Source organism: Atractosteus spatula, chromosome 15, assembly GCF_055471065.1.
Source record: "Atractosteus spatula isolate fAtrSpa1 chromosome 15, fAtrSpa1.hap1, whole genome shotgun sequence".
Taxonomy (NCBI): Eukaryota; Metazoa; Chordata; class Actinopteri; order Semionotiformes; family Lepisosteidae; genus Atractosteus; species Atractosteus spatula.
The window spans coordinates 21,865,623-21,881,415 of record NC_142720.1 but is presented as its reverse complement, the minus strand read 5'-3'; the positions used below and the strand labels follow the sequence as shown (position 1 = coordinate 21,881,415).

The following is a 15,793-nucleotide window of genomic DNA, read 5'->3' as shown; positions in this document are numbered from 1 at the left end:
TCTGACACTTTATTTCATAGTACAGTATGTTCCACCCGAAATCACTTGTTATGCTAATGATGGCCACTGTAAAATTACAGTAGAACGTAAGAAAATGGTGCAGCACTGTCAAAGTACTTTACTGTTTTAAAATGTTATAACAGTGAATACATTGTGGAATGCATTAGTATAATATAACTGTCTTTAGTTCCCGCAGATGTATTTTCCTTAAACAGTGGTTGGAAAGGTTTCTATGAGTACCTTGGAAGAAGGCAGTCAGCTACCATAACAGTGAACTGGTTTAATGCCACGACCAGTAAAGTCAATGTAACACTGCTGGAACACAGTGGTGTGCAGCTCAGACTTTCAGGTAAGGAGGAACAGCCCGTTGTTTCTTTCAGATGTAATATATTCCTGTAACACCTCCTGGCTAAGTTTGCTTCTTACTTTAAAAATGCATTAATATTAATGAGCTATTTCATGTTTGGAATGTCTTGATAATTGAGTGGGGGTGCACCCGTTCATGAATATATTATACTTTCATAGGTACATACAAGAAAGAAGAGAATCATTTACTCTTGAAGGTGTACCAGGTTCGAGGGCCCATCGAAATCTTTTTCAGTAAATTTAAAAATGACAACTGGGCAATGGATGGATATGTGAGTTGAAGCACCTTGTTTCAATGTATTCGCAATATTTGCAATTTTTAGTCTTTTGACAAAATATATTGCAACATACAGTACAATGATGATCATCTAAAAAGAATGCTAAAAATCTGCAGAAACAGATAAATACTCTTCAGTAACTGTCACACAATCCAAGGTTTAATTATTTAGGATAACTTTAAGCTGTATGATTAGAGGTTGCTAAACAATTAAAATACCAGCAAATTAAAAGGATTGGAATCATACACAACAACATAGTTCCAGTTTCATTTAGGTCATATTTAAGCTTCTGCTCATTAACAGCTTCAGCTGAGAGAATTAAAAAAAAAACAGAAAACTGAGACCACTTAAAGGTTGTTCATATACTGAATGAGGAGCATTTGCTGTAAAGTAAATTTAATTTTAAAAAGTGATGAAACCATGAAGATACACATTTGCAGATCACATTTTAATATTCATTGAAACAATTTTTCTAGTATGTATGACTTTTGAACTTATATCTTATATCTTGGTTTAGGTGTCAGCAGAATCTGATAGCAACACCTTTGTCTATCAGGGTTTTATTCATGGAAAAGACTTTGGAAACTTTCAGTTAACAAGACAAGGTATAGAAATGAGATACTATTTCATAAATACATGTATTCTATTATGTTTCTAGACTTATTGTTAAATCTAACTTTGCATGAATTAACAGACTGTGGTACAGAGCCTGTATGGATTCTGTGTCAGGGGTACAGTAATGTTTACAACAGAAACTACAGACTTCATTCTTAAGAAAAATAAAAATGTAGCCCCTTTTAGAATTTCAGGTTTTTGGTCTGGACTCCAGAAGTTAATATTTTAGGAATAATTACTTCATAGACATACTGTAGTAGAAAGTAGACAAATTATTTGATTAGCGCACAAATACACAAATAATCTTTTCCAAGTGTTTTTATCTAGATTTTAATGTCTAATTCATTTCACGAGCTAAAGAGAAGGTTTTGCCTTTTTTCCCATTAGGCCTCATCACGACAGACACGGACCTGTCCAACCCCTATTACGGCACCAACAGCAGCTCAGTGGCAGCTGCCATACTGGTGCCATTCTTTGCTCTGATTCTGTCAGGGTTTGCCTTTTACCTCTACAAACACAGGTGAGACACCCTCCTGTCTTCAGAAGACCAGACTCCAAGTCACAGTGTTTGTCAGCAGTGACTGCAGAAAAAAGCAGGACTGTTGCACAAGTTATTACGGGGAAACTCCTGTGTCCTATTGCTGTCCATTGACTGTTCCCCAAAACAGACTGTACCCCGGCAGTGGTATTGGTGGTCCTGTGGAATCAGAGGAGCCTAAGGGCAAAGAAAGAAGCATGCGCTTAAACAGAATGACTATCCTTTATATTAAAAAAAATACAAATAGGCAGGGTGCATTCACCAGACACAGATGAGAATGAGAGACCCAAAGATGTAATGAGAATGGGCTGCAGGTAAGAAATGAGAAACAAAATGACTAGGAAATAATCCTTTTACTTATGCATTCCCATTTTTATTTTACATTTAATGCCATTATCTAAGAGAAACTTGCCAGGAATATAATCCATACAGTATTAAGGCATTATTTCTTTGGTCTATTTAAAAATTATAACTACTTTGTTACAGTACTTAAATCAACTAAAAATTAATCAGTTAGTTTCTTGTACAGGACATTATAGTAAGCTGGAAATATCCACATTAGCATATTAATATGAATGTGCCGAGTTAGCAAATCTGTTACTTTAAGCAATGCAGCACAGTTGACAGTTAATTTAGGAACTTGAGTGCTCAGATAGAGGGAAGCAAAAGTTACCCATTAAAATAGGATGGAATGTGCATATATGCTGCAGGTCAATTTTAGTGTTGTGAAATTTCTCATTTAATTTTTTTTCCCTAGTATTACACCTGCAATGCATGACTTTAAAAAGGCCAGTGCTTAGACATGATTATCAATAATTCAAAACAAATTTTTAGCAATAAATTACCTGCTTTAATTTTATTGTTGGCATCCAGAAAGTTATGTTGAATAGAACTGAAGTTTGCGGGTTAAATTATAGTGATCACTATAGCACTGGAGCACTTTGGCTTTGCTGTGAACATTGTGTACTGATTCTATAAGCGAAAAAAAGGTTATCACATTTTTCTCCCATGGATTTGTCTTTTGTTATGCAGTATCTTTTTAACCATCTATTGGTCCTGAACAGCCAGATGTTTTTTAGTGTTAAAACTTTGCAAAAATGTTCTTACAAGGGTCTAGATGAACCACCTTATTTATAAACCATCTGTATGCAAGCATACTGTAATGTCTATCGCACAGTAAGATCCCCTTCCTGTGTCAGAAAAGGTGTGGAACGATCATGAAAATGTAGCTTTTCTTAAAAACTAAGCAACAAAACAAAGTAATGAAAGTATAGTTCAGCAATGTGTGAACAATAGTGACACTCACAATTGTTTTAATGTTGACATACAGGATATGTTTCTCTGAGGATCCTAGATAAGAGTTTGAATACAGTTTAAAAAATAGTAGAGTGATCCAAGCTTCATATACAAAGTCATGAATCATTGATTTGGACTTTTCTGTTTTGAGGGTAACTTAGCACATCTAGAAAATGGCACATTTCTGTTTCTGCTGATGATTATGAGTAATTTAAAATTTGGAATGACAAACTACCCTAATTTAATTGTGAGTCTGAAGTACATGGGGTACTAATTTACAGATACTTCAAAAAATGTGCAATTTGTTTTTTTTAATAACTAACCTTACTGTTCCAGTGTCATTGGGATTTCAAGATCTCTGTAAACCAGCAGCAAATAATTAGAAAATTAACTGTTCAAGTGAAGCAAATGTAATTTCAAAATAACAGTATTTGTCTTTTGTTACAATATCTGTGTTCTCTTTGTTTCTCTCTTTCTCTGTTTCCTTACGAGGGTTAAAATAATACATTTGTTTTGTTTGGGTTTCTTTACCTTTCAGAACAAGACCAAAAGTACAGTACAATGGCTATGCAGGCCACGAGAACACAAACGGACAGGCTTCATTCGAAAATCCAATGTATGACACAAGCATGAAACCTACGGAGGCGAAAGCTGTGAGATTTGATACAACTCTGAACACAGTTTGCACAGTAGTATAGCCTTTGTTGTCAGTTTTGACTGATTCATAGCCATACCTCTTGGATAAGCAGTAACTTCTTTGGTGCCATATGCCCATCTCCTTTGTGACTCTTTGCTTTGCTACTATACACTTTATAACAACTTCTGTCAGGAAAAAAAAAATGGCATAAAAAGAAATAAAATATTCATTTTCTGAGAAACAAAAAGCTCCATCAGGCACAGAATAAGCTAATGGCCAAGAAAACAAAGAAAAGAAGTGACTTTGTTGGATCAAGAATTACTTCTGAATATCTTGCCAGGGTGTCATACTGTATGCCTCAGCCTTTCATGTTGCTTACTGGAACAAAGTTGTGTTTTTTTCATGCACTCCCTTGGGAGATGTTGAAGTCTCTTGAAAAGACACATAATTGTTGACAAAAGGCATTTTCTTCACATAAGATAAATGATAAAGGAGACGGCTTCTTTCAGCTTCGTTGCTCATACCTTTCCAGACATTTCCAGTAATAAAAGAGAAGAAACTGCTACAACTACAACTGCCTGTCTCGCAGCAGAACCTGCTATCCAGCTTCTGGGTAGCTGGTGGAGTTCTCTCAGCTGTCGTGTTGCAAAACCTAACTGCACAATTTTTGCACTAGTGTGTTATGAATGATCATGAAAGTGGTTTAAAAGAAAAAAAAACACAGGGTTTCTATACACTGACCATTTGTATATAAGCATTTCCATGTTCCTGAGAAGCATGTCGTCATGCTATAGCTGTAAAGAAACAACTTTATTTTCTATGTTTTGCAAGGGTTATATGATAATATGAAGCAGTTGCTTATTTTATACATTAATATGTACAACAGGTATGGCAAACTAAGTGACACAACCCACAGCTGAATCTGCAGTTTATTTTATAACAGGTTAAGATTGCTGTTTTGTTCTTGCAAGGTGTAATCCGTATATGGGCAAGTTTGCACCATTCATCCTTCTCAGCAATGTATCAACTTATCATCAAAATTACAAATAGTTTATGTATTTCCATATTTTTAATTTTAATCATTGTGATCTTTTAAGTGTTTTTGATATGCAGATGTTGTCACCCCAGCGACTGACAGATATGGTATGTCAAAATGACAAAAATTCAAGTTCTTAAAATCATGTGCTCATTAATGTTTCACAAGAAAGTTTTGCACTAGGGTTATAGTCTGAAATATGGTTCATAGTCATGTGTTTAAGGTAAAACAATTACCTCACACTGCTACATCACCTTCAACAGTCAGACATTGGTTCACAGTCCCTTACGTTTTGGTTATAATTGGCGTTACAATAGGAACTAAAGGACCACTTTTTAATTGGTTCAACCAATATAAATAATACAACCAATAAATAAAATAAAACCAACTGATTTTATTACTGTATATAAATAATAAAACCAATGAGTAAAATAAAACCAACTGAAGATAAGATAACTAGAGATAATTGGTGCAAGTTTGCAAATACAAAAAATATACCTTTTACATGTAAGAATATCATCATTATACACAATGCTGGAGAAAAGAAAATATATTTTTTCTTAAGTGCTTAAGTTATTTTTAATCTCAACAGTTCTGAATGCTGACATTTTTTCATAATCATATGTTTTGGGTGCATATGTTAGAGGTAGTTTTGGCCAGTTGCATTAGTAACCATATACTGTATATTTAATGCCCAGACAGTTTAAATTTGGTCCACTACAATAAACAGTCTCTTATACAGTAAGTTTGGAATTGGGGTTCTGCTAGTACACTAGCAAAAAAAAAAGGCAGAGTTGTTGGTAATGTTATATTACTTCTTTAGATAACTTGTGCAAGAATTCTACACGCTAACTTTTCAGTTGCCAGTATAATATCAGATACAACAGGAACAACTCAGAAAGAAACGCTAATTACTGTACTCTGTTAAATAAAGTTAGAAAGTGCTGGGGACATAGTTGTTTTGGATATTGTCACTTCCAGGTTGGTTGCAGGCATATGGATGTCTCTCACTGAGAAATACCCTACCAAGAAGTGAAATATCCTGCATTAACCACATACTCTCATGCCTGGTAAGGAAGTACGCAAACAAGTTAAGATCATCGGTAAGCAGGTTAATGTGCTGTCTCACTTATTTCTGTAGCATCGTGTGTGTATGGTTTCACACAATCCATACCCACAGATATGTACAGTATGTAAACTGCTCTATTGCCTTTGAAAAGGGTCAGAGAGACAGAGATAATAAAATGCGTCTTATCTTAATTAACGGCTGACATTCAGGATTACACTAGAATAGCCACAAAGAAACCTGATACAATGTGTATTCTTTTTGAAAATGAGTGCCCATCCAAATGAACAGCAATGCATAAAAGATTCCCTGAATGTGTATCATCAACTGTATATTCTTAAAGTATGTAAATCAAGAAGCATTAGGCTCACCTTAATTTTCTAAGTAATTTCTATTTTGCATCAGCACATATTTCATGAATTTTTTTATCTATTGTTATGGTACTGTGTACCTAAGGTAAAAATGGTGGGTGAGGCTTGGTTATATTGTGGTGAAAACAGAAGGTGGAGACCATACCTTTCTTCCACTGTATGCTTCTTGTGATGATAGAACTGCTGCTTTTACTACACATCTTGCCTTTCTCCAGGCTAGCTGCAATAACGTTTCCCTTTCTCTTCTGTAAAATAGTTTGTTAAAAAACATAAAAAAACAAAAAAAGCTGTAAAACTGCATTATGTTCGACATCATTCCATAGAAAACATTGCTGTTTTACCATATGCTGCTGACTTGAAGTAGGTGCAAAAGAACTTTTTTTTGTACAGAGATATATTTTTTATGAAGAATTTGTAAAATTATTAAATATGCTGTACTTTTTTGATTAATGTAGGTAAAAATTGTTAAAATAAATGTTTTTACTATACAAAAATGTAATTTTTTCAATTAATGTAAAGTATATATATATCTCTCTCAATAGCTAGTTTTAAATTCTTATCCTCTTGCACATGTGAATATATGAAAAGTGGCCTGTGAAAATACAATGTATTCTTTTGGCATAAAAAAGAAAAAAGTATATACTGTGATATAATTTGTTCAATGACACAATCTTGAATATATGATTTAAGAGCAAGATTAAATATTTGAATATAGTTATTTGGTCTATGTCGAATATGTTTTAACTTTCCTTTAAGTAATACCCAAGGAGCATTGTTTGCTCCATATAACCATTGTACAGTATACGATTCCATCTAACCTAATGTAGCTGTAAGTCGTCAGATTTACTTTACAATAAGAGGGTGTGCATACTGTATTTAATTGATGGAGAGATAAGAGAATTGATGTGAGAAGCCTGTGAAAACATGTTGTCTTAAACTGCATTTCACATTAACGCCATGGGATCTGATGTAATTATTTCACGGGTTATAGGAGAAAATATACATGTACTTATTGTAAAGAGGTACGGTACTCATGCTGATTCTAAGATAACCAACTCTTAAAAGAACTGAAAATGCTCTTTCCATTGAAGAGGGTGGTTGTACTTATTCTCCTCTTGTAAACAAAATATTTTTTTTACCAAACAGGAATGAAACGGATTTCTTTCTTAACTTGTATTTAGATGAAAATAGAATTAAAATCCTCCGAGATGAAGGGTCTTTTACTTTACTTTTAGTTTACTTCTGAGAGCTTTCACCATGTTGCAGAGCATGTCTGTCTGGTTTGGTACTGTATGACTTTCTTTTGCGTTGGCTTCAGATCTTTAAAAAGCACTGACCATTTCTTCTGTCTTTTATGGATTTTTTGTCCTGTATATCTTGATGCCTGGGACCAAGGTGCCTGATAGACTTCTATTGGTTTGTCTCTTTCCCTTGGGTATCTTTAATCACTAAAGGATTGCAGTAGAGTACTGAGCCAATACATTATCACCTACTGTTGAACTAGTAATGGTGCAACTCTATGCTGCCACTTTTAAATTAACAGGGCATGCATCTAAAATTGACACAAAGTTCATTTTCCATATAAAACTGCATTCTCTCTACAGGATGTTATTTAAATGATGGATTAAAAGATTAATATTTTGGCTGCTCATACCCCTTGAGGCACACAGTGTTTTTAACCATCTTCTGCCTAAGACAGGGAAAATGGTTGTGTTGATCCAATTACACAAATAATTGTTTCAGTTAAGTACAGTCATTAAGGGTTCAGCTTAAATAAACCCAAGGAAGACTGCAGTCCTTGAGTGATGAAAGTGGCCTTCCTGCTCTTAGACCAAATGTGCTAGTCTACTGTCTTTGAAACACTTCTTACATTCTTATGTCTACAAACAGCAATCATGAGCCATTAGGTGAACATCTATCAACAGACACCATTCTTTCAATTGCTACCCATACTCATCAGAAAGGCTGGTTTTGTGGTTTTGGCTGGCTCAAGTGGTCGGATGCATGCCATGCCCCAGTGCTTGGTATTCCTTTTGTTCACCTGTGGATTGATTTGGTTGTGGGTCTTTATGTACACACTAAAAAAAACAAAAACTTGAAACAGCCTAATTGAACCCGTTTCAGTGGGATTCTTGAAAAGGCATCTCAATGAGTTTTTAAATCAGGCTAGTTACAGCTGAGCAAGCAGAATAGGGTGAATTGCCTACTCTTCTAATTTGCCTTTTGTACAGTTCAAAAAGCAAGACTGGAATACAAAATATTTTTAATGTGGGATGTACAGTACATGCTTCGAAGATTCCTCTACCTCCATTTTAAAAGAGGTATTTGCTCTCACTGTCCCTTTGTGCTATCCTGTTTCATCTGATAGCAATGGAAACTGTCTTGCGAGTTGTACAGTAACTGACCCCTTTGGGCAGCTCAGACTTTGTTTATCCTTTGCCTTTGTGTAAATACTGCCTTTACATCAGAAAGCAGTAACTACAGATATCAAATCTGTTTTTCAGCCTTTACAGAAAACCTGACTTTCTTGTGGTTTTTTTTACATATGCAGTGAGGTTACTGTAACTTTGGGCAATATTTGTTTCACAAAAAAAGAAAAGTTAAAAGAATGATGTATTTTTGTGTTTGCAATTGTGAGAAGAGTGTATCAATATGTGATTCTGGGGAAAAAAGCAAATCAATGTTAGTGCCAATGAAAACTGCACAGATCTATTACTTTATTCTTACACACATAAATCTTAGCAGTCTTCCACAGCTGCTTTATTTAATTTTTAAAACATTCATTGATCAGCTAATGGAGACAACCTTAACAATAATGTATAAAGCACTGTATAATGAACTGATAGGTGGCTTTTAAGTCTTCTGAAATTGCCTACATTTTTGATTAATAATCCAGTAATATGTCGACCTTCTACTTTCACTAAGCAAAGGTACTTTTCCACTGCCAAATATTAACAAGGTTATATCTAAAGAAGATGGCTGAGTAACGCAGAACAATTTCCTGACATTTGACACCAACATTTAAAAAAACAATTACGAAAATGCATTCATGGATATTTGACAGATTTGCTAAACCAAGAGAGTATTCAGGTTGATTGTCAATCAGGATTTAGAAAAGACCATAACATTGTAGAAGCAATTATAAATGTAGGAAATAATACAGCAGAAGTACTAGATTAAGGTTTCCTGACTGCTGGTTGTGTTCACAGATTCAAACAAATTTCCTGACAACTTTGGCCAAGCCTGTCTATTTGTGAGCTGAAGAAATACATTTTCAGTTCACCTTCAATAACCACTTCACACTGATGCTGTCGTTTCCATGTACTTTAGTACATTGGGTATTTCTGTTTCTTTCATGAGATAATAAGCATGGCTTTAAATATTTGCAGTAGAAAAATGTCAGTTTTACTGTACTTATCTGAAGCTGATTTTGATTCTATTATTGTGTTTTTAATTAATGACTAGCACATTCAGATTGGCATAGACACATCACAAGACTGTAAACAGAATTGTACCCTTCGATACTGTTACTTTATTTGTCTCCAAGGCAGCAAAACACTTGATTATTACTTTTGCTAGTTGATGTTTTCTTTGTACAGTATATCAAAATGTTATAAATGTTCTGTTAAATATTCCACATATTACAAATGTAAAGGCTTTTTATATAATAGATACTGTTTTCCTGTCTGTGTTATATGCACATACAGTATTACAGTACCTGTTGATAACTTTTTAAACATGGTACTGTACCTTTTAAATCGATTTCATTAATTTTAACCTTGTCAAAATAATAAAAGTTATTATAATGTATTGTAGATTATACTGTAGACAGTGCCTTACAAAAATGTTCTTCCCCTTGAAACTGTCCTATTTTGTTGAATTACAAGTGAGGTATCCAGGTTTTTAATTTAAAGAATAAGTAAAAAATCTAAATCTATGCGGATTCCATAAATTAGTTCTTTTCAGATACATCAGTGGCTACTGTGAAGAATTGGACGGTGCAGTTTTTACCCACCCATTGTTTTTTGTATACTTCTTCAAGCTCTCTCCACTTGTTTGGGGATTGTTGATGGACAGCAGTGTCAAAGTCTGGGCACAAATTTTACATTGGATCCAAGACAGGACTTTGTGCCATTCAAAGCCGTTTAACTTTTTTCTTATTAAGCCACTACAGTGTAGCTTCGGCCTTGTGTTGAAAAGGGAATTTTCATTCCGGTTTTATCAGATTTAAGCAGATTTTCCTCTAAGATTTGTCTGTACAGTGCTTCACCCATTTTCCCCTCAATCTCGGAAAGCTTCACAGTCCTTGCTGATAAGAAGCAGCTACCATCGTGTTTGACAGTATCGATGTTGCTTACCAAGTGATGTGCTTTGTCACGTTTGGGTCAGATGTAACACTATATTTAGATCAAGAAGATACAAGTTTGTCTCATCCAACCACAAAAACTTTTGCCTCTGCAATATCACCGTGTTCCATTTTTGATTTGATGCTCATTCTGGAGGGACAGCCTGATTTAGGCCGCTGTGAGGTGCAATACACTTAATCCACTTCTTAATGATTGACTCAACCATGTTCAAAAAGAGACTCAGTGTCATGGTTTATACAGTAACATTCTCCTGATTTGCACTTTTATACAACACTATCCCTGAATTGTTTTAAAGCTCCTTTGTCTTCTTGGTTGAGTCTTTGCTGAAAGTTGCCACCCACCATACTGAATGAGCTTGCACAGACAGATGCAGAGCCTGAGATCCAGTTAATACACACAGACAGAGGCCATTAAACTAATTGCGCAAAGGTTCTGCACCAGAACCAATTATTTTCAACATAGCAAAAGGGTACATTGTTCTTGTTTTTATTTCAGTTTTTACTGATTTTTAATAAGTTTTTATTGAGATTTATTTTTTCTTGTACACCTACTGTATAAGTTTTTCAGTTTGAGCATTCAGGTCTTCGTTAAAAATACTCACTTTAAAAATTCATATATTTGGTTTGTAGTTCAACAAAATGGGACATCACCAGAAGGGGATGAATACTTTTATAAGATAATGTACTTTACAGTATATTGGTGTTAAGTGGGCTATTTTATTTTACAGACTAGTTAATGCCTAAGCAAGGTACAGTAGCACAGTTGATAGTTGTTTTTACGATTTTTAATGTTTTATGATTTGTGATCACCAATTATTTTATCTTTATAGTTTGTAACTTGGGACTATCAATTGTTAATCAGCCTGGATTTATCTGATATGGTACCTGCATGGATTTCATCCAGAATAACCATTTATCAGAGCCATCTACTACTATTTGAGTTTCACAGTGCAAACATACAGTACAGTAGGAGTTAGTGATAACTGGTTATTGATGTGTTGGTCACTGACAACTCTGACAAGCCAGCGGTGCTGTCTTGGGGAATCCCAGCACCTCAAAATACTTTTTCTTCAACTTCCCCCTTTTTAAAAAAATGGTCATGGAATTATCCGAATACCCAGAGACCATTCAACATAGATTCAACTCAATTTCTTAAAACAGTTTTGGGAGTAATAACAAAATGGTTTTGAGAAGAAGAAATCAAAATAGAGTATCTTCTTTTTTGTTAAAAAATTGTTCTTTAGTAAAACTGACTGAAAAATATACTTCTCTAGAAACAACAAATGAATGATACTAGTTTCTAATTAATATACTGTATCATGCATTTGTAGCTGTTTCTTAAGCAGTGTGTAGGTAGTGTGCTGAATATTTTTTTTTGTCATTGTCTTTATTTTTAACTTGGACCCTCCCCTGAGTCTCAAGTCTCATTTTCCATACTTAATATACTTGCCATTCAAAAGTAATTACTAATTATCCTCCACAAAGCAAAGGGCATTTAGAACGGCATGAAAATTACAAGCTGTCTATAAGTGAAATTCCTCTGATTAAACTGTATGAGTGGCAAGCTGCACTCATATTGTCCAATAACTACTGAGAGTCAGGAAGACCATTAAGAAATAATGTTTGTCATGACCCCTGGTTCTCACAATCAAATTCATTTTAATGTGATTAAAATGAATGGGATATGTATTCCCCTAAAAGAAAATCCATGGAAAATATTGTTATTCTATTGAAATTGTAGATGCCACTGTGAATACGGCTGATTAAATTAAATGTACAGTATACAACACAATGCCTTCACATTTAAAATGCAATTACAATTTCTGAAAATACTGTAATATACAGAGTAAATAAACAAAAACAAATATGAACTTCTGAATATAAAAGAAAGTGAAAACACAGAAATGAACCCTTTTAACAGAGAAGACTATGAGGAAACCTGATTCAAGTGTTCAAACTCCGGAAAGGTTTTGACAAAGTCAACCAAAAGACACAAATGGAAACTATGTTAAAGAACAGGAGAACAGGAGGCCTTTTTTCATACAGTAGGTTGTGAGAGGTCTGGAATAAGCTACCCAACCAGGTTATTGAAACTGATACCCTGTGTTCATTCAAGAAACAGATGGATAAGATCCTTGATTCATTTAGCTACTACTGTATCAATCAAATGGGATAGCTGAGATACTGTAAAAAAGTATCTTCTCACTTTTTTAAAACAAATTATAAAAATGGGGGAAAACTGCAGTAAGGGATACACATTCCGAATAAAAAGATAACATACAGTTACAAGATTGGTATTTAAACAATTTAAAAGGAAATGTGACATTAAGTTATCACTTAATATTCCTAAACGAAACACAACAAGCTGCTTTAATTCTAGGACATTCTAATGTACAGTCATGTACAGTCTAATGTAACTGAGTTTACAACATCAGTCCCGTGTTCTTATCCTTTACAAAGGTAAACTACCTTCTTTTTATTTGAAGCATAAATACTTCAGATGTTAAAAAACAGGAAACTGATTAATTGCCTTAAACATGTTTAATTGGCTATTTCAGATGGGGGACAATTAAACTGCCAATTAGACATGGATAATTTAGCAATGGCCATATGTAACACATCAAATTAGATGCAGTAGATATTCCATTAATGCAGTTCAAAAGATCATTGTATTTCCTTCTTTAATTTGGAGATTTATATGGCACTGTTTCAACAAACCTCATTAGTAGATTGGTCATTTGAATCTCTCCCACCTCTATCAGAAGATATAGTCTTTGTTCGCTGACATTCATGCAGTCATTCAGTATCCTTGGCGATACTCTCTCAAGGGTTCCTCAAACACTCAGTTAAATTTGCTGTTCATTGACTAAACCTTTATTTCGATGTTTCAGTATGTCTGAGAGCAAAATACCAGAGACTTTCACCTTGTATCCTCTGCTTCACACTGTTAAATTTCACAATCTGCCTGAATCATTCAGCAGCAGCTAAGGCAGCTAATGCCTCCTTGGCGTCTTTGCACAAAGACTAAAAGTTCTCATTGTGGGGCACTACAATGTTTAAGTTTTGTTCACTTATTGAACAACAACCCCAGTGAACCCTGTGTTGAACTACCTGTATCTAGTTACATATACTGTAGTGTAATCTCCTGTATGTGGCTCTCAAACTGTATGTTCTCATCTGATGAGTAGTGCAATATACTTGCATAAAACTTTCATTAGATTTTTTAACATCTATCAAAATTGTCTTTCCCAAAGTGTGTGATCATTTAGAAGCAGACCATAGATGAATGAGGGGACATAATATTTGAATAAGTTCCTAAAATATAAAAAAAATATTGGCCATATTTTATTACAATTGCCATGGTTACTCTTCACAAAAATGAGAATAAGTCAAGCACTGAAATTATTTTGTCCTTTGTGTATGATTTTAGCATTCTACTTTTTTAGTGAAAAGAAAAGGATTGGCTGGTTTTAGAATACAGGAATTTTAATGTCTAAGCCATTTAGGCTCATAAATTGTTTTCTATTTTTAAACTGAAAGAACCAGTAAATTAAACAAATTCATTGTTGACGCATTTCTCTGTTTAACTGCAATACACAAATGTCTTAAATAGGTATTAAAATGAATTCTTTAAGGAATGTGGAGGAGTATAGGAGCATAATTATTCTGTCTTTTTGAGAGTGCTCCTCAGATAGCCTGCAGACAGACTCGAGGAATGACAGTAATGCTTAAGAAGACTGACTTTTCTGTAAGTAAAAATATAAAATATCTAATTGTTGCGTCGGTTTCCCTCTAGTTGTATTAATCATTGAGATACACAATATACTGCACATTATTTTCATGGAGTGAAGAGACACAGCACATTAAATTTGAAGATTTGAATTTGGGATGCCAAGGGATGAGAATGTGTATGATATGGCTGCAGTACGTTCATCAACATCTAAACAAATCACACAGGGAAACAAGACTCTGATAGATAAAAAAGAGCATTATTGGATTTTGTCTGCTATAAGCTGGGAGTGATTACTGTGAAACTGTACAATGCCTTAATTTAACTATATCTGAAACATTGCATAATGATCTAGTCTCTGCACTTATAGTACAAACACAGATTGCCCAGAGAGGTAAGATTCATTCCAGGACATAACAAGATGAGTTATAAGGACGTAAGGAAAGGGAGTAAAAGAATATTCGTTTGAGGTGCTCACAAATTTGAAGACAACCTTTTTGCAGCAATACTATACAAACCTGCTAATTTCACACCAGAACTAGAAAACACTTGTTTACACTGAGAAATGTCAATGTACGGGACAGATTGCCAAGACACATGGTTGAGGCTGTGATCCCTCAAACTTCACTACTTGATGGTACAAGGCGGAAGTACATGTGTGTTGGAAAACGAATAGTTCTCATTAACTTTTGTAACTTTTATACGTGGCTATTCTTATGTCCTTTAAGAAGACTTGACCACCCCTGTAAAATTAGTTTTTATTCATATTACTAAATATAACTGAAGCTGTATCTGGGCTGCATGATGGCACACTGGTAAGTATTGCTGCCCTGCAGCACTGGGGCCCTGGGTTCAGGTCTGGACCTGGGCTGTCACTTGCATGGAGTTTGTATGATCTCCCTGTGTCTGCGTGGGTTTCCTCTGGGCGCGCCGGTTACCTCCCACAGTCCACAGACATACCAGTGGGTTAATTGGCTTCTGTAAAATTGCCTCTAGGCATGGGTGTGTGCTTGTGTCTGTATCTATGTGTGCCCTGTGATGGACTTTCGTCACTTCTAGTGTGTATCTGGACTTGCACCTGTTGCTGACCAGGATGTGCTCCGATTCCCCTATGACCCTGAATCAAATAAAGCAGTCAGAAAATGTGTAGATGGATGAAACTGCTTTGGTCTTAGTTTTTGTCAGATAAAATAGATAGAATTCTTCAACTAACCTGATGTTTGGACGATCTTTCTCTTGTGTCATTGTAAACATTGTTCCTTCTTCTGTGGAAATATAAACAGGATTAAATTAATCTTATTTTAATGGAGAGACAAAATGATGGTCGGGAACATTTTGTGAGAGAAAATACTAGGCACCCGGAATTTCACTCATGTTAAAACAAGAGAAGCAAGCTGATTAAGTCAAACATTGGATCTACTGAGACAATTAAATAGAGCATGAAAAATCAGAAAAAGAGCCCATAATATCAATGTTATATATTTTTGGGTACCT

At 34.7% G+C, this 15,793-nt stretch overlaps 1 protein-coding gene across 1 annotated transcript in view; it reads left to right on the top strand.

The window, feature by feature from the left end:
- Window positions 1-6,697, top strand: part of csmd1b (CUB and Sushi multiple domains 1b) — a 203,723-nt gene extending 197,026 nt beyond the window's left edge. The window contains exons 61-65 of the mRNA XM_088933977.1: window positions 188-349; window positions 526-638; window positions 1,162-1,249; window positions 1,647-1,779; window positions 3,632-6,697. Coding sequence (XP_088790103.1) covers window positions 188-349; window positions 526-638; window positions 1,162-1,249; window positions 1,647-1,779; window positions 3,632-3,791 — 656 coding nt within the window. The 3' untranslated portion in view covers window positions 3,792-6,697. The remainder of the gene's footprint in view (window positions 1-187; window positions 350-525; window positions 639-1,161; window positions 1,250-1,646; window positions 1,780-3,631) is intronic.
- The last annotated feature ends 9,096 nt before the right edge of the window (window positions 6,698-15,793 follow it).